The following is a 23,616-nucleotide window of genomic DNA, read 5'->3' on the forward strand; positions in this document are numbered from 1 at the left end:
CACACACTGACACTCACTCACACTCACACACACTCACACTCACACTCACACACTCACACACTCACTCACACACACACTCACACTCACACACACTCACACTCACACTCACTCTCACACTCACTCTCACACTCACACACACACTCACACTCACACTCACTCACACTCACACACTCACACACACTCACACTCACACACACTCACACTCACACACTCACACACACTCACACACACTCACACTCACACACTCACACACTCACTCACACACACACTCACACACTCACACACACTCACTCACACTCACTCACACTCACACTCACACACACACTCACACTCACACTCTCACTCTCTCACACACCCGATGACGCACAGCCCCCCCGCCCCCTGGCCCCGCCCTCCGGTGCGGCGCGTGCGCGGGGCGGGGCGGGTCCCGGCCGTCGGGGCGGGCGGGGCGGCGGGACGGAGCCGCAGCCGCAGCCGGAGCCGCCCGGCCCGGTGAGTGCGGGAGCGCCGGTGGGGGGGTGAGTACCGGGGGCGCGGACCCGGCGGGGTGGGGGTGGGGGCGCGGGCGCGGGGGGCAGCGGCCTTTCCTCGGCGGGGCGGCCCCGCCCGGGGCTGCGGCCGCACCGGAGCCCTTCGCCCCGCTCCGCCCGCTGCAGCCGCCGGTCCCGGCGGGTGCCCCCTGCGTGCGGCCGGGGCCCGCGGGGTCCCGGGGCGAGCTCACCCGCGCAACGCCGGCTGCTCAGACCTCGCCGGCCCCGGGCGCGGCCGGCGCCCATCGCGTCCCGCCCGCCCCGGGGACCGGCGGGGCCTGGGGGTGCGGGCCGGGATGGCGGGGGCCATGCGCCGGCTCCCCGCGGGCAGCGCCGCGCCCCTGCCAGACCCCGCCGGGGATGCACGTAGGGCCTGCACCGCTCCCGGCGCCCGGGGAAGGGCCGCGCCTGGCCGGTGACCCGGCCGTCGTCTTCAGCCGTGGCTGGTGCGGGGGGAGCCCCGGGTCACCCCTCCCCGCTGCACCGGGACACCGGCTCTTGGCGGCGGCCAGCCACCCAGCGAGCACCCGCTGGCGCCCGGCTGGGCCCGGGGCTTTGGCCACGCAGGTACCGCGGGCAGAGGCGGCTTCCTGGGAGTGTAAACAAGCGGCCGCTTGGGTCTGCGGGGCCCAGGCCTGCGAAACCTCCGCTTCCCCCGCTGTCGGCACGGCAAGCGGGGCCCAAGCGCCGGTGGCCCCCGGGAGAAGGGAGCTCAGCCGGGCGCTGTTTGCCGTGGGCTCGCTGCGGGCCCGGGTGGGCTGTGCTGCCCGGGTGGGCAGGGGGGTTGGCAGGAGGGCTCAGGGGAAGCTCCCCCTCGGGCTCCAGACCTTGTTCCTTTGCCAAATCCACGAGGCCACTGAATCTGCAGAGTTCGGCTCTTTATGTGCAGCTGCAAACTCTCCGGACAAACCAGCGAGTGTTCTTAAAGCAGAGGGTACGGCCAGCTCTGATGCAGCAGCTTCTTCCCTCCTCTCCTGCCGCTGTCGGAGCGCGGGGGCTTCTTGTGGGTGCGATTCCGTCACCCAGGAGCCTGCCGGGCTCCCCGTGCCCACCGGCCCCCTCCTTGCCTCACTCCGGGGCAGTGGCCCGGCACAAAACCGACCCCCCGGTTCTGCAAACGGGACCCGGCCCCAGCACTGGTTGTGTTTACTTCTATGTTTTGAGGCCTGAAGTTCCCGTCTGGGGAAAATCCGGATCCCTAGGGGACCCGGTGGAGTGCTGTGGGCTGTGAGGCTGCTGGGTCCTGCGTGCGCAGTGCTCGGTCAGCAGCCCCTCGCACCCCACCGGGCTTGCAGCCTCCTAGAAAGTTTTATTGCTCTGTTTGCACAACCTCTCACGCTGCGGTAGGTGGGGTTTTTTTATGGTCTGGCTGTGTCGTGACTCTTGCATCTCTGTGAACAGCAAGAGGGGGAAGAAGAAACAGCAGCGAGGGCTGCACGCCTCCAGACACCCCTGGCTGGTCTGGCGGCCACCGGCCCCGGTTGCTTTTTGCAGCAGCCAGCCACAGGAGACGGGACTTCCTGGACGCGCAGGCATTGGAAATCACTCGCTCTTCCTGAAAACGCTGACCAAAAAAAATCCTTCCCCCTGCTATGGCTGCTCATGCTTTTAATTTCGAGCACGGGCGCTGCAGGGAGCAGAGAGGCGTTTCCCGCTCCGGCAGCAGCGTGCAAAGCACCCGCGTACTGGCAGCCCTCGCCGGGGTGTGATGCCATCACCCCGGGCACCGCGCGGTCCTTGGCACAGCCACGGAGACGGAGGTGCCCAGCAGGTCTGCAGCTCGACTGCTGGGGATGAGACGGTGCCTCTGCAAGTCGGGGGGGAGAAACGCCGATTTTATTACAAAAAAAAAAAAAAAAGCAACGTCTGCCATTTCCAGGCCTCGTTTCTATGGGAACGGGACATCAGAAGAGCAGAAATGCGGCGAGTGCTCTAAAATAACTGCCAGCTCCCGGGAGCACGTGGCCTTTGCTCGGCTCACCCAGCCCTTTCCGCCGAGACGGCGGCCGGGGATGGCCGGCTCCCGGCCACGAGGCGTCATGGAAGTGGGTCAGGAGGTGGGATGCTGTGGCCTTGATCCCTGCCGATCCTCAGCCTGTCCTCATCTAAATCCACCAGCAGGAGAGCTCCGGTCCAGGCTGGCAGCTGGCACGGCCTCCACGTTATCCGGCACGGCCCTGCGCTGCGCTCGGCAGCGTGGCAGGGGCTGGTGGTGCCAGCCAGGCGGCGAGGACCTGTCTGGCTTCCACCCGTTTGGGCTGTGGGTTGCGGGCAGGAGGGTCTCCTTCCTCCTGACCTCCCTGGGGATGGCCAGGGCGAATCTGCGCTCACGTATTTAGGAAACTCTTCCTCCCACTGCGGTCAGGTGTGGAGAGCAGGGTATTTCCAGCGAGGGGGAGAGGAACTGAGTTCTTCTCCCAGAAGCTGGTGGTGGTCGTCTCTCTCTTCCCCCAGAACTTTGTCTGTGCCTCTTGCTGGGAAAGTCAGTCTTATCTCGCAGCACGCAGTGCTGAGGTCAGGCAGGAGAGCATCTCCGGAGGGGACAACCCGACCTGCCGCCGCGCGAGTAGGCAAGTGCATTGCGGGGTGTGCTGCAAGGTACGAGCAGTGCCTCGGAGGTCGTCTTGAACCCTCCTTTCCTGCCAAAGTGGTCCCAGACGCGGGCAGGGGGCGGACGGGGCCCCTGCCTGTGGTCACGAGCATCTCGGGGCCGATCCAGGCAGCACCTTCCAAAAAAGGCTTTCCCTTCTGCATTGGGAAAAAAATAATTTCTGTGGGTGCCCAGAGCCTGGAAAGCCTTTTTTGCTCTCAAATCTGGTAAGAGTAGCTCTGTTGTAACTGAACTTCTTCCTTCTCTCACTCTCCAGCGAGCGAAAGGTCCAGTACGGGTTTTCTTGGGACCCTTAAAAGCTTGGAAAAAAATGTATTGGCAGTAATGAAGTTTTCTGCCTTTGTGTAGTGTTTGTGTTACCCAAGAGCTGCTTGACATTTTCTCAGCGACGTACCGGCCCCGATGGCAGACGTAAGACCTGCGTGGGCGGTTGGGGGGGGTCCAGCTTGCATTTGAGGGTGCGGCGGGGCGAGCAGCCAGGAGAGACGCGGGAGCAGGAGGTGGGATCCCTGCGAGGGCCAGCCTGACCTGTCGCTTTTGTCTTCTTTAAAACGAGCAAAAAAGTTTGATTCCCTTGATTTGTTCTGGATTCCCTCCAAGCGAGCGTGGGAGGAAGGTTTCTGCTCCCGGGGGACTCGTTTGGAGGTGTGTCGGATCCTGCCGTGTGCGGTATGTGGGCACGTGGGGCTGGGGGACCAACTACAGGGGTCCTAGGGCAGTCCGGTGGCATTTCTGCCAGGGCACGTGTGGACCGGAGACCAGCTGGAGACAGGGCGCTTTGTGATGAGCTTGAAGGTGTTTAAGCTGAAATCTGGCAGCAGCCACCTTTGCAAAGTCCCCTTTGCTGTTCCTTCCCCGCTTGCCGCTCCGGGGGTGTCTGAGAGGCTTTTCTGGGGTGTCTGGCAGGGCTTTTCGGGGCTGCAGGAGTGGACCTCTTCTGGGTCCCAGAGCAGGATGCTCGAGCACAGATGTCTCTTGCTGTTGCGGGAATCTGACTTCTGCGCGTGGAGTGGCAAAAAGAAGGTGGTTTTTTGCTCTGAGAACGCACCTGGGTGTTGGTTTGGGGCTGGGAAGGTGCGTGCCGAGCCAGGAGGGCTCAGGGAGGTGGTTGCGTAGGGCAGGCTGGGGAGATGGATGCTTGTTGCTTTGTCCGCAGACCTACGTGGTTTTTGGCTTGCTCTCGCTGCAGCTCAGTTGCTCCCAGCTGTCGGTGCTCTGCCCGCAATGTGCATTTACCAGTCACCGGTCTGGGAGCGGACGTTGGGCAGGCTGGGTCGCCAGCCCCCCCCCTCCGCTCACTGCAGCACCCTAAATTCTCTGTTGAGGTTGGTGGGTGCCGGCTGGGTCTGAGGAGCTGATGCCGTCCCAACCGGGACTGGAGAATGTGCTGTTGAGGATCTCCGGGGGGCTGCTGGAAGGGAACGTGCCCGTCCTTGTCTCTGCAGAGGCTTTGGGTGCTGCCAGGGTCTGGAGCAGAGGCTCTCGGAGGTGAACCTGGCAGCTGCCCGCTCCTGGGGGGTGCGGCAGGGCTGATGGGCGCTGCTGTGACCTGGGTTGGCCCCGTCGCTGCGGGAAGAGGGTTCTGCCGCGCTCGGAGGCTGAGGGGCTGCTCGGCCGGAGGCTGCCCTGCGCCTGGCAGCGTGGGCGGGCGGCTCTGCTTGTGCCGGGGCTGCCTCTTCTCCGTGCCACGCTGCTGGGTGACTCGCTGCGAGCGTGCCCCTGGTGGGACGGCAATGCTTCGTCAGGAAACGCCGCTGCAAATGGAGACAAAAACGACTTGGAGGGATGGCAGATGCTTCCTAAAAGAGGGGGAGGATGTGGGTGTATCGTCCTCGAGTGCATCGTCCCCGAGCGCCGACCTTCCCTTCCGCTTCCCTGCCCTTTTCTCATCCTCGCCTCTCCGAGGAGAGTTTCTGCTGGGAAAGCGCCGTGAACGTGGCAAAACCGACCCTTCACGTTGCAGGAGGCGGAGGCACAACTTGAAATCTTCACCAGTCCTAAAACAATGGGCTGCGAGGAGTTTGGTGGCCTTCCTCGGGCCAGCGTTTGCAGTTCTGTAACCTGGTGCTCCCACTGCTTAAGGAAAGCTGTTCCCTCCTGCCGCTGGGTGAAGGACCGCTGGCGCTCGCGGGTTGGCTTTCTGAGCAGCGGCCTCCCTCTCTTGTGGCTCGGGTCATCCTGATGACCGGGAACGGGTCGCTCCAGAAACCCCGAGCTCTGGCTCTTACGGGTCAGTAACGACCCTTGGAGAGGGAGCACGACAGTTGTTTTCCCCCATTTGGGGCCGAGCCGGCTGTTGCGACATCAGGCTGGAAAGAGCTGCCCTTGGGTCGCGGGCAGGCGGGATGCGGGATGCTGCCCTCCTGCCGCCCAGGTCCGCCAGCGCCCGGCCTTCACGGCTCTCTTTCCTCTTCCAGGGTCCTGCGGAGCGGCGGCGGCGGCGGCGGTCCCCTTCTGATGGGAGGATGGTTGTTCTCAGGCAGTTTGGGCTGCTGCTCTGGAAGAACTACATCCTGCAGGTAGGCTGGCGCCGCGCTCTCGGGGGGCTGCCTCTGTCGCCCCTAAATGTGGGTACGTCAGAGCTTGCCCGGGGTCTTCGTTCTCCAGCAAACCTTCACCGTGAGCCCAAGGCATTTCCTGGAGGAAAACGGAGCTGTTTGTGCACGTGGTGTCGTCCTGCTTTTGTGCTGGGGAGAAACGGGCAGGGCTGCGTGCTCAGTGGTCCCTGTCCCCTCCTTCCGCAGCCCGGCCACGAGTCCAGCTCCCCCGCCTCGCGGGGATAACCCACGCACCCTCCTGCGCGGCGGTGGGGTTCTTCAGCTGTCTTGTTACACGGCCGCCTCTGGAGGTGGCGATTGCTGCACGGTGCCTCTAAACCCACCAGGGCCAAGATTTTTTTTTTTTCCCCCCTCCATTACTTTCTACAACCCTCAGAAGCAGCTTTTGGGGGGGGGGGGGTCTTAAAAAATTAAGCTACCATTGTCCTGGCATCTGTCCCCAGCCCAACTGGCTGCGTGGCAGCTGGCTAGTGATGAAGGATTTCGGGACCTCGAGGCCTCCTTGCCCTGCTGACCGGCTCCCCTGCTGCTGCAGCGTCGGTGGGCAGCGTGCGGGCGCTGCTGGGTGGAAACTGCAGCTCCGCTGGGACCCAGAGCCGGCCCTGGCAGAGGGCGGTGAAAGAGGAGGGAGCGGAGATCGCCACAGCCTGGCTTTGTGATTTCAGTTATCCTTCTGCAGATCAGCAGGACGTGGCTTTGAAAATAAACAAAAGGAAGAGGGAAGGGCTGGCTGGGCTGCCTGCGCCTTCCGGCAGGGCAGGGAGCAGGCAGCAGGGCTTGGACGTGACCGAAGGGACCGGCAGCAGGTCTGACGTGCAGTCAGGAGCGTGCTCCGTGGCTGTGCGTGATGGCAGCCCTGTGAATCCCCCCTTGTACACCCCAGACACGGGTAGGACAATCCCCCATCCCCTCTGCAGGGGAATAATATCTTCTTCTGGGCGTGCTCTGGGGCGGGGGCACCCCTTGTCCTGTTTTCTGAGGCCACAAGCTTGACTGGGATCTACCGTGCCAGAATACCACCTGGAGCCTTTGCTCCCCTCTACCAAAAAAATGTGCTCCCGATGAAACGCAGAGCTCCCAAGCCATCACCACCCCGGGGTGAAGATGGGTGCTGGGACACGTGGCTTGCTTAAAGCTGGGGCAGCCCTGGCCGGGCGGAGGTAGCGATTATGGATGAGTATCCCTGTCACCTCTGGAATACGGCAGCTTAAATGACTTCTGCGGCAGCGAAAGCCTGCGGTGGTAAATGTGTATTAGCCTGCAAGTTCAGGGAGCCAGGCAACCATTCTGGAGACAGCCCAGGAGACTGAGAGAGGGTTAATACGATAGTAAATCAGCGGGAGGCAGCTGGTCTGCCAGAGCTGCATTATAAAACCATCAGACATCTGCAACGTTCGCTTTTATGAGTGTGGCCTTCGGAAAGGCTCCTTCTTCCCTGGCCGTGCTGCCGGGGCTGGCCGCAGCAGTGGCTCATCCCCGGCTGCGGTCGGAGCGGGCAGCTCCTCCCAGGGGAAGCCCGGAGAGGGGCTTTTGGCTTTTGGCAGTGGGTGCTGAGAGCGGGGGCGGTGTGGGGAGCGGCTGCGTGGCCCTAAGCCCGTGTGTCCCCTCCTGCCAAACTGGCCGAGAGCCAGTTTACCCCGGCTGCTGCAGGGCGGACTGTCCCCTTCCCGGGAGACCTGGGCTGGTCTGTGCTCAGGGCTCCGTTCCTGCCCCACCGGAGACTCTGCCCACCTTAGCATGCCCCGCTTGCTGCCTTTTTTTTCCCCCCCATTTAAAAAAGAACCCCTTTTTCCACTCTGCAGGGGGACGGGAGGTATAACTCCATGGTCAGCACAGCTCGATGCTTGGTGTTTGCAGAGCTGAAGGAGCTTTTGTGGCGGCCGAGGTGCTGCCTCCAGCTCGTGGTGGGTGCAGGCAGGAGAGCAGGCAGCCGTACCCTGCCTGCAGCGTGCTCGCCCCGTACGGGCGCCCGGCGCCTGCCGGGGTGTTTTCAACAGCACCGCAGCCCATCGCTGCGCCCTGCCGTGATCCGGGCTGTGGGGCCGGGCAGGAGGAGGTTTAACAGCAGAGTGTGCAGAGATGTTGCGCCGTCGGATAAAACCCAATTGCTGAGACGGCAAAGTTGTGAGAATAAACCTCTTGGTGCTCCTCTTGTGCGTTTGGTGTTCTTCTTTCCAGCCCGGAGGAGGTGAAGGGCAGAAAACCCCCCTGGTCTGGTAAAGCCTGTCCTAGCCAGAGCCCTCAGAAGAGGTTAATGCCGCTGCTTCTGCTCTGGGCACGTGCTCCAAGTGAGCAGCCGTGAACCCCTGCGCCCAGAGCTGCTCCCGGGGACCTCTCGTTAGCTGCCGCTGCAGCGATTGAGGTTTGGCGTGCTGCGCTGCGCTGGCGCCTGGGCTGGGCTCGGGGGAAGGCAGCTCGGTTTGCAGGCGGAAATAAGGCGGCTGGGTCCAGATTCCACCTCTCCTACCTGGACCTGCCCGGCTGCTGCCCGTGGCGGGACGTGGCGTGCCCGGCCGAGCGCTGGGTGCTGCCGCCCTCTCCCACCCCCGCCCCAGCTGGGTGATGCAGCTTCAGTGGGAGCAGCCCGGTGCTCGCCGCTGCCCTCCCTGCAAGCCAGCGTGACCTCTGCGGTGACTTCAGAAGCATAAATCCATCGGTCAGCAGCGCGTCCCGGTTCCTGCCGAAAAACAGATCAGGAGGGTCGCGCTGCAGGGACGTGGGCGTGCGTGGCACTGGTCGGGACCGCTGTTGCCCCTGCCCCTCCGGTCAGAGATGACCCCAGTTCCCCTGGGACGAGCAGAGTTTTAAATGCTAATTAATCGGGATTGGAGACTAATTAACCTGGGTCAGTGGTGGGTGTTAGTAGCTAGTGGGAAGTTTGCAGGAGAGGTAGCCCTGGGGGAAACCGCTGGAGGGTCGTGCTCTGGCTTGGCTGCCCGAGTGCGTTCAGCGGACTTGAGTTCATTATCCGGTTGCTTGAACCTCAATTAAAAATAATAAATGAGCCACCGCATTTAGTGCAGACGGGCCTTGGGGTGACGGCTGAGCTCGTGTGTATGTTCTTCGTGCTGCGCGAGGGCACCGATGCCTGTGGCCATCCCGGCTGGGACACAGAGCCCGTGTCCCGCTGCCTGCAGCCGCTAAGCTCCGGCAGAAAAATCTTCACTGACTGCGTTAGCTTTGCTCTGCTTTGCCTCCCCGCTGCTTGCTCGTCCCAGCCTTTCATTCGGTTACAGTATTTTTAGCTCCCAGCCCTGTAAGCGTTGGGCAAGGTTGCTCTGCTTTGGTGAAAGCTCTTCTCTTCGCTCTCCCGCTGTGGCTGGTCCCAGGCACGGGCCCTCTTCGCAGGAGGTGCATCGCTGCGCGTGCCTGCAGGAGTGGTACAGGCAAGCCCCGAGTGCTGCCCGCTCCCGGGCAGAGCCCCGTTGCACGGGGAAAGGGCAAACGACCAGCTCAGCTCATTCAAAGCGTGGTGGGGAAGGCTCTAAAGGAGGGTGGGTTGAGACGGGGCGGTGCTTAGGGAAGGGGAGACCTCGGCTGGAAGGTCCTGAAGGATGCGGGAACCGGTGCAGTGTCGTTCCTGGGCTCCGGAAAAACCCGGGTTGTGAAACCTTGGGAAATGCAAGAACGCTTCTGCTACGTGGCATTTGCACGCCCTGAACCTCGTTACTGTGTTTGATCTGCCTTCGGTGTTTACTTTTGGGTTTTTTTAATATTTCCTGCAGAAACGGCAGATCTTGGTGACAGTCATCGAAATCTGCCTGCCGCTGCTCTTCGCCGCCATCCTGATAGCGCTGCGGCACCGGGTGCACTCCATCAGCCACCCCAACGCCACCCTCTACCCCCCCGAGTCCGTGGATGACCTGCCGGGCTTCTTCTACCGCCGGCACCCCAGCAACCCCTGGGAGCTGGCGTACGTCCCCTCCAACAGCAGCGCCGTCAGGAGCATTGCCGAGGCGGTGGAGAGAGCTTTGCCCGTCAGCATCCGAGGTGGGCAGGGGCCGGGGGCTGCGGCTTCCACCCCAGAGATCGGTGCAGATGTGAGGAATCCTGATGCTCTATTCCAGGGATGCGTCAATTTTATCAGAACTTGAAGGCAATGGTTTTATTTTCGTTTCGCTAAAAGGAAAAGATTTTGTTTTGATTTTTGGTCGCGTTTTGTTGCGGTTTCCGTCTAGAAAAATATTGCCCTAAAATAGTTAAAGAACGTGGCTGTCGCTTCCCCGAGACAAAGTATTTTTGGAAATCTTGTCACACAGAAAATTTTAGCGCTTCATGTTCCCAACTGAAGATAACGTTAGGATTTTCTCTGAAAGGAGAGCTGACTCCTGCTCTCGAGGAGGAGGAGTCGTCTGGGGGCCCCGTGGTGGGTGCAGCAGCATCCCACGTAAATCCCCCGTGTCCGGCAGCAGCGGTGTTCCCCAGCCCTGGCTGGAGCGCGTCCCTCCTGTCCTGGACCAAAATGATGTTTGCGGTGACGGCTGGGCATCAGCCGGCGTTGAGTTGCCGTGCTCGGCGCCTGCATCGCCGTCTCTCCCCCTCCGCAGCTCAGGGCTTCGCCTCGGAGAGGGACTTCGAGGAGTACGTCAGGTCGGACAACCGCTCGGGCAGCGTGCTGGCCGCCGTCGTCTTCAAGCACCGCTTCCATCAGAGCGCGGCCCCGCTGCCCCTCCAGGTGAGCGCAGCCGGGGGGGCCGAGGAGGCGGGGGGGCCGGCATCGCCCTCTGCACCCAGCTGTCGCCCCGTCGCTCCCCCTGCGACGCCCTTGTGTGCTCCCCCAGGTCGACTATGAGCTGCGCTTCAAGTACAGCCCCAGGAACGCGCCGCGGAGCGAGCAGACGGGTCTGAACCCCAACCTGGACCGGGACTGGCACACCAGCTACCTCTTCCCGCTCTTCCAGCTGCCCGGGCCCCGGGAGGCCAAGTTTGCCGACGGGGGGACGCCGGGTGAGGGCCGCCTCCCCGCTGCCGCGGGCAATCTCACGGCCAGAGGGACGGGTGTCATTTTCTGTACAGCAGCTCGGCTCCTTCCAGAGATTCACTGAGGCTCTGAGCTTTTAAATAAATAGTTTAATTGGAAAAATGAATTAAAACGCATTAATCTTAAAAAGTAATTTAACTTTATTTAAATATTTTTAATATTTATTATATTTATTATTTATAATATTTATTTAAATTTTATCCTGTGACGTCCTGGGCGCTGCTGGCCTCTGGGTACCTCTGCTGAGCGGGGTCGGATAAGAATAAATTTTGCTTACGTGAATTTTTTTAAATTTAATTTTTTTTTTTTTCCTTTGACATTTTTAATGGAAAATTTATTTCAGGGTCCAAGCCGCTCAGCGTTTATCATGCTGCTTAAATACTTTAAAAGTAAATAGAGCAATTCTGTGGTTTGAGCGTAGGTTTTTAAGGGAAGCCAAACCACTGACCGAGTAGGAGGCAGCGGGGACGTCGCTGGAGCTGGCGCTGCCTTCGGACTTGATTTTTTGGGAGCTTCCTCTGTGGCTGCAAGAGGATATTTCCCTCGGTTGGGTTTCTCCTCCCGTCGTTCAATAGCGGCGTCAGGGAAGAGATTGAGAGGCCGAGAAAGCTGGCGAACGGGTTCTGCTCACGCAGTGTAAATAAACCTGAGCGCGAGAGGACGGTGTCTGCTGGCTCAAATGTTCTGCAGGACGGGGTGACCAGGAGCCCGGATCAATTCCCTCGCTAGTGTTTGTTTAGTAAATTAGTTAATACAAAATGTTGTTTATGATCTCATATTCTTAGTTTTTCCTTCTCTGTCTAGGTCATTTTAAGGAACTAACTTTCAAAATGCTCCTCTGGAGCTTTGTAAGCAGAATTTGAGTTTCCATTCAAGTAACACGTGGCAGAAATCCCATATAAAAATAAACTAGTTGAGAATTTAAAATCTTTCACTGTTTTCTAATGCACAAAAATTTAAGTCAAATGTGTGAGTAACGGGATATATTCTTCCTCACCAAAACCTGCGTAGTATCCCGTATTCTCTTGGTTTACAAAAAAAAAGGGACGAAATACAAGCTCAGCGGCATCGGTGGTGGTTAACGATGGTGGAGAATCTCCCCCCTTACAAAAATAAAGCCGAGCCTGCAGAAGGGCGACTGCGGTTCAGGTTGAGTTTTCCTGCCTGCTGCTTTGAAGTGATGATTATGAGAGGTTTAAATCCTTCCCGAGCCCCTCTGTGTCTGCGGCAGCGTGTCGATAGTGATGTTTATTTTGCTTTTCCTACCAGCTCTTTTTCTTCTTGTTTTTTTCTTGTTTTCCTACAAGCTCTTCCTGTTCTTCTTCCCAAGCAACCCCTCCCGCAAAGGCTGTTTCTCCCCTTCTGCCTCCCTCCAAATCCCAGACCCGTCTCGATTCCCCCGTCTCGTTTTTGCCGTGCAGGCTATATCCGAGAAGGTTTCCTGGCGGTGCAGCATGCGGTGGACAGAGCCATCATGCAGTACCACGCCAACGCCAGCTCCACCAGCCTGCTGGAGAACATCACGGTGGTGGTGCAGCGCTTCCCCTACCCGGCGTACGTCAACGACCTCTTCCTCCTCGCCATCCAGAACCAGCTGCCCCTGCTGCTCATGCTCAGCTTCACCTACACCTCGCTCAACATCGTCCGCGCCGTCGTGCACGAGAAGGAGAAGAAGCTGAAGGTAACGCGAGTGGTGGGACGTCTGGGTGCTCCCCTCCCTCTGCGGCGTTTCCCATCAGATGCTGCCTTTAAATTAGGAACAAAATCCCCGTTGGGTTTGGAGCCAGCGAGCAGGAGGTGGGGATGGCAGCAGATTAGCAAGCCCCAGGGAGGAATGTCGCTAATCCTGCCGCCGGGACGCGGCTCGGCTCTCCAGCCAAGGCTGCTGGACCGAAGGGCTGGTGTTTCTGCTGGACTGGAAGGTGGCTTGGAGAGAGGGCAACACTTGTGGATTCAAGAGTTCTGTAGATTCAAGAGTTCAGCCTGTGGGAAGCAAGACTTTGGTCTTCTGAATGCAGAAACCCGTGTGTCTGAGTTGGGTTGTGGGGGCGGTTGGAGCTCGGCTGATGCGGTGGTTGCGACAGCAGGGCTTGGCTTCCCCGGGGCTTTGGGTTGTCCTGCCCCGCTGCCGGGTGACCGTGGTGGCCCTGCTGGCCTCAGCTGCTGTGGTTTTGGGTTCAGCGCAGCTCTTTGGGGAGGTGTCCTCCTGCGGCGGTGGCAGCCCTCTCCGGGGAGGCGGGGGACACTGTGTGATGCAGGACCACTTCGGTGGGACCTGGGGCTGCCACCTCCCTCGCCAGTGCTGCAGGGCAAAGCCACCACCACCGTCACCCTGAGCAGGGCCTCCGCCTCGCCCCGGCCATGCCCGGGAAGTGTGGGTGCAGCCCTGGGTGACGGCGTGACCTCCCCGCAGGAGTACATGCACATGATGGGCCTCAGCAACTGGTTGCACTGGAGCGCCTGGTTCCTCATGTTCTTCCTCTTCCTCCTGGTCTCCGTGTTTTTCGTCACCGTGCTCTTCTGTGTCAAGGTGAGCGTCTTTCCCCCGGCCACCATTGCGCAGGCCAGAAGCTCTGTGCTGGCAGGGCCCAGGGGTGACACGGCTCCTCTGCCGTGGGCTGGACCGTCCTGGTATCTCAGGACTCCTCCACCTGCGTAGTGGGGGCTGGAGTTGGCCTTTTCCAGAGCTGGGTGGCAGAGCCGCCCCCCACAGCTGCCTTTCACGGCAGGGGTGACCCCCCCGGGAGGGGGCGAGGGGTGGGAGCCCCACGGGCAGCGGGGAGGCCCAGGCAGTCGCATGCAGAGCAGGGCCACCCCACTCCTGCAGCCCGGCGTGCCCTTGGAGGGACTTGAGCTCTCCTCTCTGCTCGTGCCCACACCAGAAGCAGGAGGTGGCTGCCTGGATGCTGAGCAAGGCCTCTTAGGCCCTGCGTCCCACAAGGGCGACCCATATTTCTTCCCTCTGGAGTGGTCTAGGAGGGCTTGGGCGTTCTCACCCGTCTCTCAGTTTGTCTTTAACCCATGGAGAACATCAGGTCTCGGCTGCCCACACGTGCCTGCAGCTCTGGGCGTAACCAGATTTTCTCGGTAGGTGAGCGAGCAGGGAGCGGTGCTCACCAACAGCGACCCCACGCTGGTGTTCACCTTCCTCGCCATCTTCTCCATCTCCTCCATCTCCTTCAACTTCATGGTGAGCACCTTCTTCTCGAGAGGTGAGTCCCTCCCCGGCTGCCTCCTTGCATTGCTGACCCGCAGGGCTGAGGGGGGTGTTAGGGGCCTCGTGCTGTAAAATATTTGGTTAGTTTTGGTTGGGAGGCAGCTCTGGAGGTCATCGGTCCATCCTGCTCAACTCCAGAGTTACGTGAGGTTGCACAGGGCTCTGCGTTGGATAAATTGCTTCGACACGCGGAGGGGGGGCCTTTCTTCCCTTTTTTGGCTGCATTTCCCCCACGGTGCGTGGGAAGGGATGCGTGTACTGTCGCTTCCCAAACCGGACAAGCGCATGCATTAGGGCATCACCTGGCTGTCTTGGCCCCAGGGCGCTCTGGTCTGGGATGGGCAGGGCGCTTCTGCAGCTGCCCACCGCGGGGTCGGGGTCCGGCGCTGCTCCTGCCTCGCCGGGGGACTTGGGCAAGTCCTCGTCCTGCCCCCCTGTAACCACCCTTGGTGCAAAAGGCTGGAATCTCCATGGATGGAGAGCTGGTGAGAAATACTCGGTGGCATCCCCATGTTATTGACGTTTTCCCTCCTGCTTTTCTCTGTGCTGGCAGCAAACGTCGCGGCTGCCGCTGGCGGCTTCCTCTACTTTTTCTCCTACATCCCTTACTTCTTCATCTCGCCCCGCTACGACCTGATGTCCCACAGCCAGAAGCTGGCGTCCTGCCTCATCTCCAACGTGGCCATGGCCATGGGCGCGCAGCTTATAGGCATGTTCGAAGGAAAAGGTGAGCAAATGCCCCCCGTCCCTCGGGAGAGGAGGCAGCCTTTTTTTGTGGTGGGTTGGGACTGGCTTGTGTGTGGGGTAAAGGGTGGAAAGAAGTCAGGGAGAAGCACTTTCCTGCTCCTAACGAGAGCAGGAGGGCTAATTGCCGATTGCTCCCACAGGTCTTATCAGCACCAGGGCTCTGCCCCTCCGAACCCATGCCCCTGGCAGTCTGGACTGTGCAAAATGCCATCATCGCTTTAATTACCAGGCGAATTCTGTTCTAAGGGGTGGGAATCCGTTGCGTTTCCTCCTTGCCAATATATATCTTTAATTTCTACGTTAATAAGAATTTGCCGTTGGTTCCAGCAGCGGCCACGCTATTGCAAAGTGGCGGCACTAAGGCGGCGGCTGCGGTGACAGCGGGGCAACGGCTGGAGAAGAGTTTGCTTCTTCCCAGGGCAGGTGCAGAGGATGCGATGGAAGAAGCTTGATGGGGTGGGGAGCCTCGAGGTGTCAGCGCCCTTTCTGCTGTGTCTTTTCCCTCCATCTAGAGAAGGGATTGTAGAGCCGTGCGTGTGCTCCTCGTTACCCAGCAGTGAATTAGGACAGTCTTGGAGAGCGCTCTGTCCTTCTGGGGGTGCAGAGGTAGGCAGTGCCCCGTGTGCGTTGCAGGCACCGGCATTCAGTGGAGGGACCTCCTGAAGCCCGTCAGCGTGGACGACAACTTCACCTTAGCCCAAGTGCTGGGGATGCTGCTCCTGGACTCGGCGCTCTACGGCGTGGTGGCCTGGTACGTGGAGGCCGTCTTTCCAGGGGAGTACGGCGTGCCTCAGCCGTGGTACTTCTTCTTGACGGTGAGCACTGCTTACGCACCCCTTCCAGCGGGCTTGACGGGCGTCTCTTGGGGATGGTCCCCGCTTCTGTGCTATGCGGTGGCTAGACTAACGTACAAGGGTGGCACCATCTGGCCTCCAAAATCAAGGGGTCTGCAGCACGTCCTCAGTGAGGGCTGATGCAGCTGTATTTTTTTACTGAATATGAAGGCTTGGCTTTAAATCTTTGTCCTGGCACTTGTTGGCGCGCAGGGTGTTGTTGAGTGTCTCCGTGCCCCAGGCATTGGAGAGAAGCCCCAGGTGCGAGCAACCAGATCCAGTCATTTGAAACTCCCCAAGTGCTGCCAGCCGGGTGGACCGGGGTGGTCTGCGTCCCGCTGCCAGCCCCCACGTGCTGGTACCAGGGGATGGGTGGTGACTGTCACCCCGACAGCTGAGCTGCCCTCACTCTGCCAAGTCAAATGCTTGGCATCATCTTCAGCGGCTGTAGCTGCGGTGGTTACTGCAGCTCAGCTGGCTGCTGAGGATTCGTTAAGCCGCAGCGACACAATCAATTTTGATCCTGTGGCCCTATCCCTTGTAATTTGATCAGGAGGTTTTTCCTCCTCCCCTCTGAATTCCTTATCCCAGCGTGGTTTTGCTCCAGCATCCCACTCCCTCTTGCAGCTAGACCAGGGTAGCAGAGGTACAGCTGTCTGCCAAAAGCCACAGCGGGATGCTGATTTCGGGTCCCGGAGTTGTTGAATTGCTATTTCCACAGCGATTTAAGGTCCTGAACACTTATTTTCATTCCCGGAGAGCCTGGTCAAAAAAAAGGCTGTAAGTGCAGCAGCTGAACCCCAGGCTTTTTCTATTTAGTGTCTGTCAGGGTTTTTGGAGGGGGTGATCCTCCACTGCGTGGGCTCGTCTAGGCAGGGTGCTTCTGCCTGAGCAGTTTTGCTTCTCATTGAAGTACTGACCTTTTCCATGGGAATGAAGACGGGGAAAAGCTGCCTGTGTAATCACGGACAATCCTGCTGTAAGGGAGAACCGGGGGAAGGCAGCAGGGCAGGAGGAGCAGTTTCATCCTCTGCCTGACCTCCCCGCTGAAGATGTGCTGGTTGGCAATTCCCAGGCTGAGGAGAGTGGTCTTGCAGATCCCTGGGAGGCATCTATGTGGGAGGAGGAGGGTGGACAAGGCTGGCGGGGTCTCTGCCTGTGCCTGAGTTTCTCTCTCTCTGCCTTCTTCCATCAGCCCTCGTACTGGTGCGGGCGCCCCAGGACTGTGGTGGGAAAAGAAAAGGAGGAGGAGGAAGACCCCGAGAAAGCCCTGAAGAGCCAGTACATTGAGGAGGAACCTGCCGACCTCGTGTCAGGAATCAAAATAAAGCACCTTTCCAAGGTATCGACTGCCCGGCACAGCACAAACACCTCCTAACGTTGTTTTTGTAAAAACTGCTGCCTGCAGGCAGCTTCCTTCTCATTTCGCTGCCCTCCTCGCCCAGGGCTGTGTCGCTTGGCTGCTGTAGGGCAGGGAAGGCTCTTCCCCAGAGCTGGCTGCATTTTGTTGCAGGCTGAAGTGTCAGGTACTTGCAGGTGCAGTGACATCTATATTTAACCTGAATTAGACCTGCTGCCTAATGCCGACACCACGTGAGCGTCACGGGCTTTGACTGCCGGGTGGGAGCGGAGGGGGAAGATCTGAGAGCGCTTTCCTCGAGTGCAGCATCAGCTGGTTAACGTGATCTCCGCAGGTCTTCAAAGTGGGAAACAAGATGAAAGAAGCAGTCAAGGACTTAACGGTGAACATGTATGAAGGGCAGATCACCGTCCTGTTGGGACACAACGGAGCTGGGAAGACCACCACTCTGTCCATGCTCACAGGTAGGAGCCGTCTCCTGCTGTCGGGCTGGCACGTGGCAGGGAAGGGCTGATGGCTTGACTTGCAACGAGGAGTGAACCCCATCTCTGAGGCCGGGGAGGGGTTTTTGCTCTTCCCTGGAGCACTTCGGTTCACTGAGCTGTTGGCCAGGGATGCAGGGGTAGCGAGAGGCACGTCGCTGCCCGGGGAGATGGAGGGAGGTGGGGGTCCCTGCTCAGCCCTCCTCGAGAGTGGGATCAGCCAGCAGGGGAAATGACAGCCAGACTTTGCGTTGGAGAGCCCTGGGCAAGAAAGGACCCGCTGTAAGATGGGTCTTTGTAGGCTTTGTCATGATAAGGCAGAGAGGGCACGGGCCAAGAACTGGTCTTCATCATTCCCGAGCTGCTGAGCTCTGGGCAGCCTATTTTGGCACGGTGGACATGGTGACCTTTGATGGTCCTTTCTTCCCTCTTCTCTGTCACTCTGTGCTGCTCCTGCCAGCCCAGGGTGCTCACGGGACCTTCCCTGGAGGTCTGCGCTGGCCTCGCCTGGGCCTCTGCCGGGCTGAGACCCAGCCTTGCCTGCCGCTTCACCGCTTGCCCGCCCGCGCTGGCAGCACTGCCAGGTCCGCTCCTGCCTATGGATGCCACGCAGCCCACCCAGGAGAAAGCTGCCATGCCCCAGCCTGAGCAAGAGACAGGCTCGCTCCGACTTCTGGCAGAAAGCTGCGTGTGGGGGTCTGCAGGACCCCCACCTTTCTGCCGGCTCTTTGCCACCTGGGGTTATCCTCAGCCGCTGCGTCCCGCTCCTCCCAGGTCTGCACTCTCCGTCGGGCGGGCAGGCGTACATCAACGGCTACGAGATCTCCCAGGACATGGTCCTGATCCGCCACAGCCTGGGCCTGTGTCCCCAGCACGACGTCCTTTTCGACAACATGACGGTGGAAGAGCACCTCCACTTCTATGCAGGGGTGAGCACGGTGCTTGGGGGGAGCACTGCTGGACCCCGGGGAGCCAGCCCTGGGGGGGCACCCTGCAGCCACCCTGTGGCTTCCTGAGGCTGGGAAAGCATGGTGAGATCCATCAGGTGGGTCCAGAGGAGGCCACAGAAATGACGAGAGGGTGGAACACCTCTTCTATGAGGAAAGGCTGAGAGAGTTGGGGTGGTTCAGCCTGGAGAAGAGAAGGCTCCGGGGAGACCTTATTGCGGCCTTTCAGTACTTAAAGGGGTTTATAAGAAAGATGGGGACAGAGTTTTTAGCAGGGCCTGTTGTGACAGGACAAGGGGAATGGTTTTAAACTAAAAGAGGGGAGATTTAGACTAGAGATAAGGAAGAAATTTGTTACGATAAGGGTGGTGAGACACTGGCACAGGTTGCCCAGAGAGGTGGTCGATGCCCCATCCCTGGGAACATTCCAGGTCAGGTGGGATGTGGCTCTGAGCAACCTGATCTGGTGGAAGATGTCCCTGCCCACGGCAGGGGGTTGGACTAGATGACCTTTAAAGGTCCCTTCCAACCCAAACCATTCCATGACTCTATGATAAGCAGAAGAGCCCTTGCCTCCTCTTTCCACCTCATCTGCAGGCAGGAGCTCCCTGCTTGGCTGATGGAGGAGTGGGGGGTCGCGGGCGCATGGCTCCACGGAAACCCCCACGTCAGCTGTGCCAACTCCTTCAGCGTTGGGCAGGAGTCCATCTCTGTTCTTCCCCACTTTCCTGCCTGGCTGTGGAGGAAGGAGGGTGGTGGGGTTTAGCAGCCGGTGGCTGATGTAGTGGGAAGCGTCTTTGCCAGATTCACTTACCCCTGCCCTGTCTGGCAGCTGAAGGGGTACCCACCCTCCAAGTGCCCCGAGGAGATCAACCACATCCTGAGGATCCTCAACCTGGAGGACAAGCGCCGCTCTCTGACCAAGGCGCTCTCCGGCGGCATGAAGCGCAAGCTCTCCATTGGCATCGCCCTCATTGGGGACTCCAAGGCAAGCATCTTCAGTGGGGCTTACCTTGAACCTTTCTCCCTGGGGCCAGCGTAGGTCCTTCTGGTGGCCCTGAGGTTGTTCCTCACCTGTGGTGAGGCAGTGGGAGATGCAGGGACAGCGAGGAGGGGGCAGGAGCATCCCCCCAAAGGGGGACAACTCTGAGGACAATGCCCTGAGGCTGCAGGGCAGCTCTGCTGCCTGGTAGCTGCTCCCCCGAGCAAGATCATCGCCTGCATGTTGCGAGGTCAAGGCTCCTTCTGGGCCCTGGGGTTGCCCCCTCCTGTGCTGCGGTGCCTCTCCCAGCCCTTTTTGACCAGCCGTCGTCTCCTGTGTGCAGGTGGTGATGCTGGATGAGCCAACGTCAGGGATGGACCCAGCCTCTCGCAGGGCCACGTGGGACCTCCTGCAGCAGCAGAGGAGCAACCGCACCATCCTGCTGACCACCCACTTCATGGATGAGGCTGACCTGCTGGGGGACCGCATAGCTATCATGGCCAAGGGCGAGCTGCAGTGCTGCGGCTCCTCACTCTTCCTCAAGCGTAAATACGGTAAGGGAGGAGCAGGCAGGCCATGCTCGATGTCTTCTCCTTGCCAGGGAGGAGCAGGAGGGGGGATATAGGGCAGGGAAGGGGACCCCTTGCTCCTTGTCTGATGGCTGCTTGCTCCCCGTCGTGCTGTTCTGCCTCTTCTGAGGCCCATCCCCACACTTGCTCCTGCATCGTGTCCATAGCCCAGGCAAAGCCATCAGGGCTCTGCGGTGCCTTAGCACCCCTCTCTGCTCCAGCACCCCAGGGCCAGGCTGGGCTGTGATTCACCCTCCTCTCCCTTCTCTTGCGGCTCTGCCCAGGGGCGGGATATCACATGGTGATGGTGAAGGAGCCCTACTGTAACCTGGGGGAGATCTCCCGCCTCATCTGTCAGTACGTGCCCAACGCCACCATGGAGAGCAATGCCGGGGCAGAGCTGTCCTTCATCCTGCCCAAGGAGAGCACGCACAGGTAACGGCGTCGTCCCCTGCTTGCCCTCCCCGGGTGGGTCCCCTTGTCTGCACGCACTGGGGCACACACTGTCGTCACGGGCTTGCTGGAAAGGGGAGCCGCTCTCTGCATCAGCGCTGGTCTTGGAAAAGCGGGTTCGGTTCCTCCTTTCACCGCCGTCCTCCCCTGTGTCTGCTGGCACATCGCTCTCGTGCCCCCATGCCCACCGTGTCGCTGCCCAGGCAGCAACTACGCGAGACAGCGCTGGTTGTTGGTAGCTGGTGACGGCAGGCGTGGAGGGTGGCACGAACGACGCAGGCTGGTTTGGCTCCGAAATCAAATATATGGAGGCTGCCTGTGGCAAGAAAGAGCAGAAGATGGAGCCCAGAAGCTGCTCTTGGGGAGGGTGGGCTGCTTAGGCAGCCCCGGAGCAGGCTGCAGGACTCAAACCAGCTGCAGGACCGATGCCCAGAGGGTCTCAGCCTCTGAGTGCCCCCTCTCATGAGTGTCAGCATCTAACGCCTCGCTTCTCCTTTCAGGTTTGAGGCCCTGTTCACGGAGCTGGAGCAGAAGCGGGAGGAGCTGGGCATCGCCAGCTACGGCGCCTCGGTCACCACCATGGAGGAAGTCTTCCTGAGGTAGGCGGGAGGGAGGCTGGCCCCGGTGGGGCGTCATCTGGTGATGACCAGTCCCCGTGTGCTTCGGTGACGGCAGTGTCCTACACGGCTCTGCGGGGCACGTGTTGGGTTTTTTCTCTCAGGTTTGGCTTCCCCAGCTCAGAACAGCTTTGATCCTACCTGGGTCTGTATTTCATCACCCGCTTTCCCTCCTGGCGCAGGGTTGGGAAGCTTGTGGACTCCAGCATGGACATCCAAGCCATCCAGCTGCCTGCTCTCCAGTACCAGCACGAGAGACGCTCCAACGACTGGGCCATGGATGACTCCAGCAGCCTGAGCGGCATGACAGATATGACGGATGACAGCGGGGCGCTCATTACGGAGGACTGCTCCAGCATCAAGCTCAACACCGGGGTGAGTGCTGGGGGTGTCGGTGCAGCAGGAACGGGGAGAGGGGGTTTTCTGGAGCGGGGTTACCAGGTGGAGCCTCCCCCATGGCTGGTTTTGTTCCTTGTGGTTTGGAAGATCAAATTGGAAGGTCAAATTGGACTCCGCATCTTTAGGGCAAATTATTTTTAGGGTTGTTGGGAGTGGTCACTACCATCCTCTTCATGTTAAGCTTGAGGTCTACAGAGGTGCTCTTGAAGGTGTCCCAGTGATCTAAAGTGGTTTTCACCTGCCGTTGCTACATCACTTGGGATTTCCAGCAGGGAGATGAGAAAAAACATCTTCCGTCCCTCGCTAGGCTCGTGTCTCAGATCCCTGGCAGCCCTTCACGGCCCGCTGCCTGTGCACCTGTGATAAATTTCCCTGCGCTTCTCAAGGGCACGTCTCAAAGCAGAAGAGGAGAAAGATGTTTCAGGGTTTAAAAAGCAAAGAAGGTGCTTGCAGAGGCCGGGCGGGGAGCTCCCAGGCGTCTCAGCCCGGGCGCTTTGGCACGCAGCCGTGTTGCAGTAATCCTGTTTGCGAACCTCAAATGCTGAGAGGTGGAGGAAGGTAAAGGTCATGGCTGAAGGTGCTTTTAACACTTGAGATCCCAAAGTGACTGCATCCCGTTGGGAAGCCGTGGAGTTTGATGGGCTGACCTGCTGTGCTGGAGTCAAGCAGCTGCCCTGCTAATGCCTTTACAGGCTTGGCTGGAGAGGAGGCTCTGCTGCGGGCTCGGGGGCTACGTGCAGGACGGGGAGGTGGTTTTGGGGTCGTTCCCCCCATCAGCTGCGTGGGGTCATGTGGCCGGCGGGGTTGTCCACAAGGCTCGCGTTGACCTGACTTCTCCCTTCCCAGTTCTACCTGTGCTGCCAGCAGTTCTACGCCATGTTCATGAAGCGAGCCATGTACAGCTGGCGCAACTGGAAGATGGTGGCAGCGCAGTTCCTTGTGCCTCTGATCTTCACTGCCTTTGCCCTCATCGTGGCCAAGACCTTCCCGGGACCCAGGGACTCCTCCCTGCTGAGGCTGACGCTGGAGCCCTACGGCCAGACCATCGTGCCTTTCTGCGTCTCGGACGCCGCGGGTCTGTCGCAGAGGTTGGCGGAGCAGTACGTGGAGCTGCTGGACGCCCAGCGTCAGTCACCGCTGGAGGTGCTGGGTGAGGGTTCACGGAGCACCCGTGGAGCAGGCGATGCCCGGCGGGGTGTGCAGGAGCCACGGGCTCCTCTTGCCAGGGCCCTCGGTGTGGGTGGCGCGGGTCCCAGCTGCGGTGTATCTGATGTGTCCCCTTGTATCCTCTCCTGCACGGGAGAGTCCCACAGTTGGCAGGACCCCTCTTCACCCAAGCAGAGCTGTTTTCTCCATAACCCTGCGTTTGTGGCCATCATCGGGGCTAGGGTGGGCCACCAGGGCTGCGGCTGCTTGGGGTCTTTTCCAGTTGGCCCCAGTTAGCTCTCATGTGAGCCTGCTTATAACAGCCGTGGTGTTTGGCAGGTGGCCTGGAGGAGTACCTCATCTCAAGAGCCTCTGAGGAAGGGGGAGCCTTCAACGAGCACTACATCGCAGCCGCCTCCTTCGAAGGAGCCGGGAACCGCACGGTGGTCACCGCGCTCTTCAACAACCAGGCATATCACTCCCCCGCCACAGCCCTTATGCTGGCCGACAACGCTGTCTTCAGAGTACTGGCGGGCCCCAACGCCTCCATCACGGTCACCAACTACCCTCAGCCCCGCAACATCACCGAGAAGGCCAAAGACCAGCTCATGGAGTACGTCTGATGGCACGGTGCTTGCTTTCCTGCTAGGGCTCGTGGATTCCGTGGGTGCGGATTGGCTTGGTTGTACTGGAGTCAGCAGAGGAGCCAGGCTGGAGCTTCTCAGACCCAGACGTAGCTGTGGTTGTACTCGGGAGGTCAGGAGAGCAAAGCTGTGTAGATGGCTTACCTGCCAGAGCCTGGCAGCCACGTCACCCCATGCACATACCCCAGGGGTTGGGTATTCCCCACTAGATGCTGGTTGGGGTTGGTTTTCCCCGGGTGTTCAGAGCAGAGGGGGCCGTATGGCCGCCCACTTCACGAAGTCCTGCATCCAGGGTCTCTGAACCTCACCTGTACCAGAGGGGACGCGCGCGGGACCTCGCAAAGGCAGGGTGGAGATTTGTGGTGGGCTAGGTGGGCTGTGCGTGGGAGGTGCTCATCCTACTGAGGTGCGCTTTTATTGTGGGGTGTTTCTTCTGCACGCTGGCTTCCTGGGTGAGCGTAGCCTCCACAAGAAGCACGGTGTGGGTGTGCTGTCCCCGCGTAGCCTTGGCGTTGGTTTGTCAAGCTGTCCCTGTCCTAA

The 23,616-nt window shown here is 60.0% G+C and overlaps 1 protein-coding gene across 3 annotated transcripts in view; it reads left to right on the plus strand.

The window, feature by feature from the left end:
- The first annotated feature begins 443 nt into the window (after window positions 1-443).
- ABCA3 (ATP binding cassette subfamily A member 3) overlaps window positions 444-23,616 on the plus strand; it is a 31,135-nt gene continuing 7,962 nt past the window's right edge. The window contains exons 1-20 of one of the 3 annotated variants that reach the window (XM_075165772.1): window positions 444-492; window positions 5,559-5,660; window positions 9,425-9,689; window positions 10,247-10,374; window positions 10,481-10,646; window positions 12,102-12,361; window positions 13,094-13,210; window positions 13,772-13,892; window positions 14,451-14,624; window positions 15,278-15,459; window positions 16,673-16,819; window positions 17,172-17,301; window positions 18,094-18,248; window positions 19,099-19,254; window positions 19,592-19,802; window positions 20,102-20,252; window positions 20,771-20,869; window positions 21,070-21,262; window positions 22,133-22,436; window positions 22,772-23,045. In XM_075165772.1, coding sequence (XP_075021873.1) covers window positions 5,607-5,660; window positions 9,425-9,689; window positions 10,247-10,374; window positions 10,481-10,646; window positions 12,102-12,361; window positions 13,094-13,210; window positions 13,772-13,892; window positions 14,451-14,624; window positions 15,278-15,459; window positions 16,673-16,819; window positions 17,172-17,301; window positions 18,094-18,248; window positions 19,099-19,254; window positions 19,592-19,802; window positions 20,102-20,252; window positions 20,771-20,869; window positions 21,070-21,262; window positions 22,133-22,436; window positions 22,772-23,045 — 3,287 coding nt within the window. In that variant the 5' untranslated portion in view covers window positions 444-492; window positions 5,559-5,606. Of the gene's footprint in view, window positions 519-5,558; window positions 5,661-9,424; window positions 9,690-10,246; window positions 10,375-10,480; window positions 10,647-12,101; window positions 12,362-13,093; window positions 13,211-13,771; window positions 13,893-14,450; window positions 14,625-15,277; window positions 15,460-16,672; window positions 16,820-17,171; window positions 17,302-18,093; window positions 18,249-19,098; window positions 19,255-19,591; window positions 19,803-20,101; window positions 20,253-20,770; window positions 20,870-21,069; window positions 21,263-22,132; window positions 22,437-22,771; window positions 23,046-23,616 lie in introns of all 3 variants that reach the window. The other 2 variants (XM_075165773.1, XM_075165774.1) reach the window with 2 other exon arrangements.

Source organism: Calonectris borealis, chromosome 16 (assembly GCF_964195595.1).
Source record: "Calonectris borealis chromosome 16, bCalBor7.hap1.2, whole genome shotgun sequence".
NCBI classification, from domain to species: Eukaryota; Metazoa; Chordata; class Aves; order Procellariiformes; family Procellariidae; genus Calonectris; species Calonectris borealis.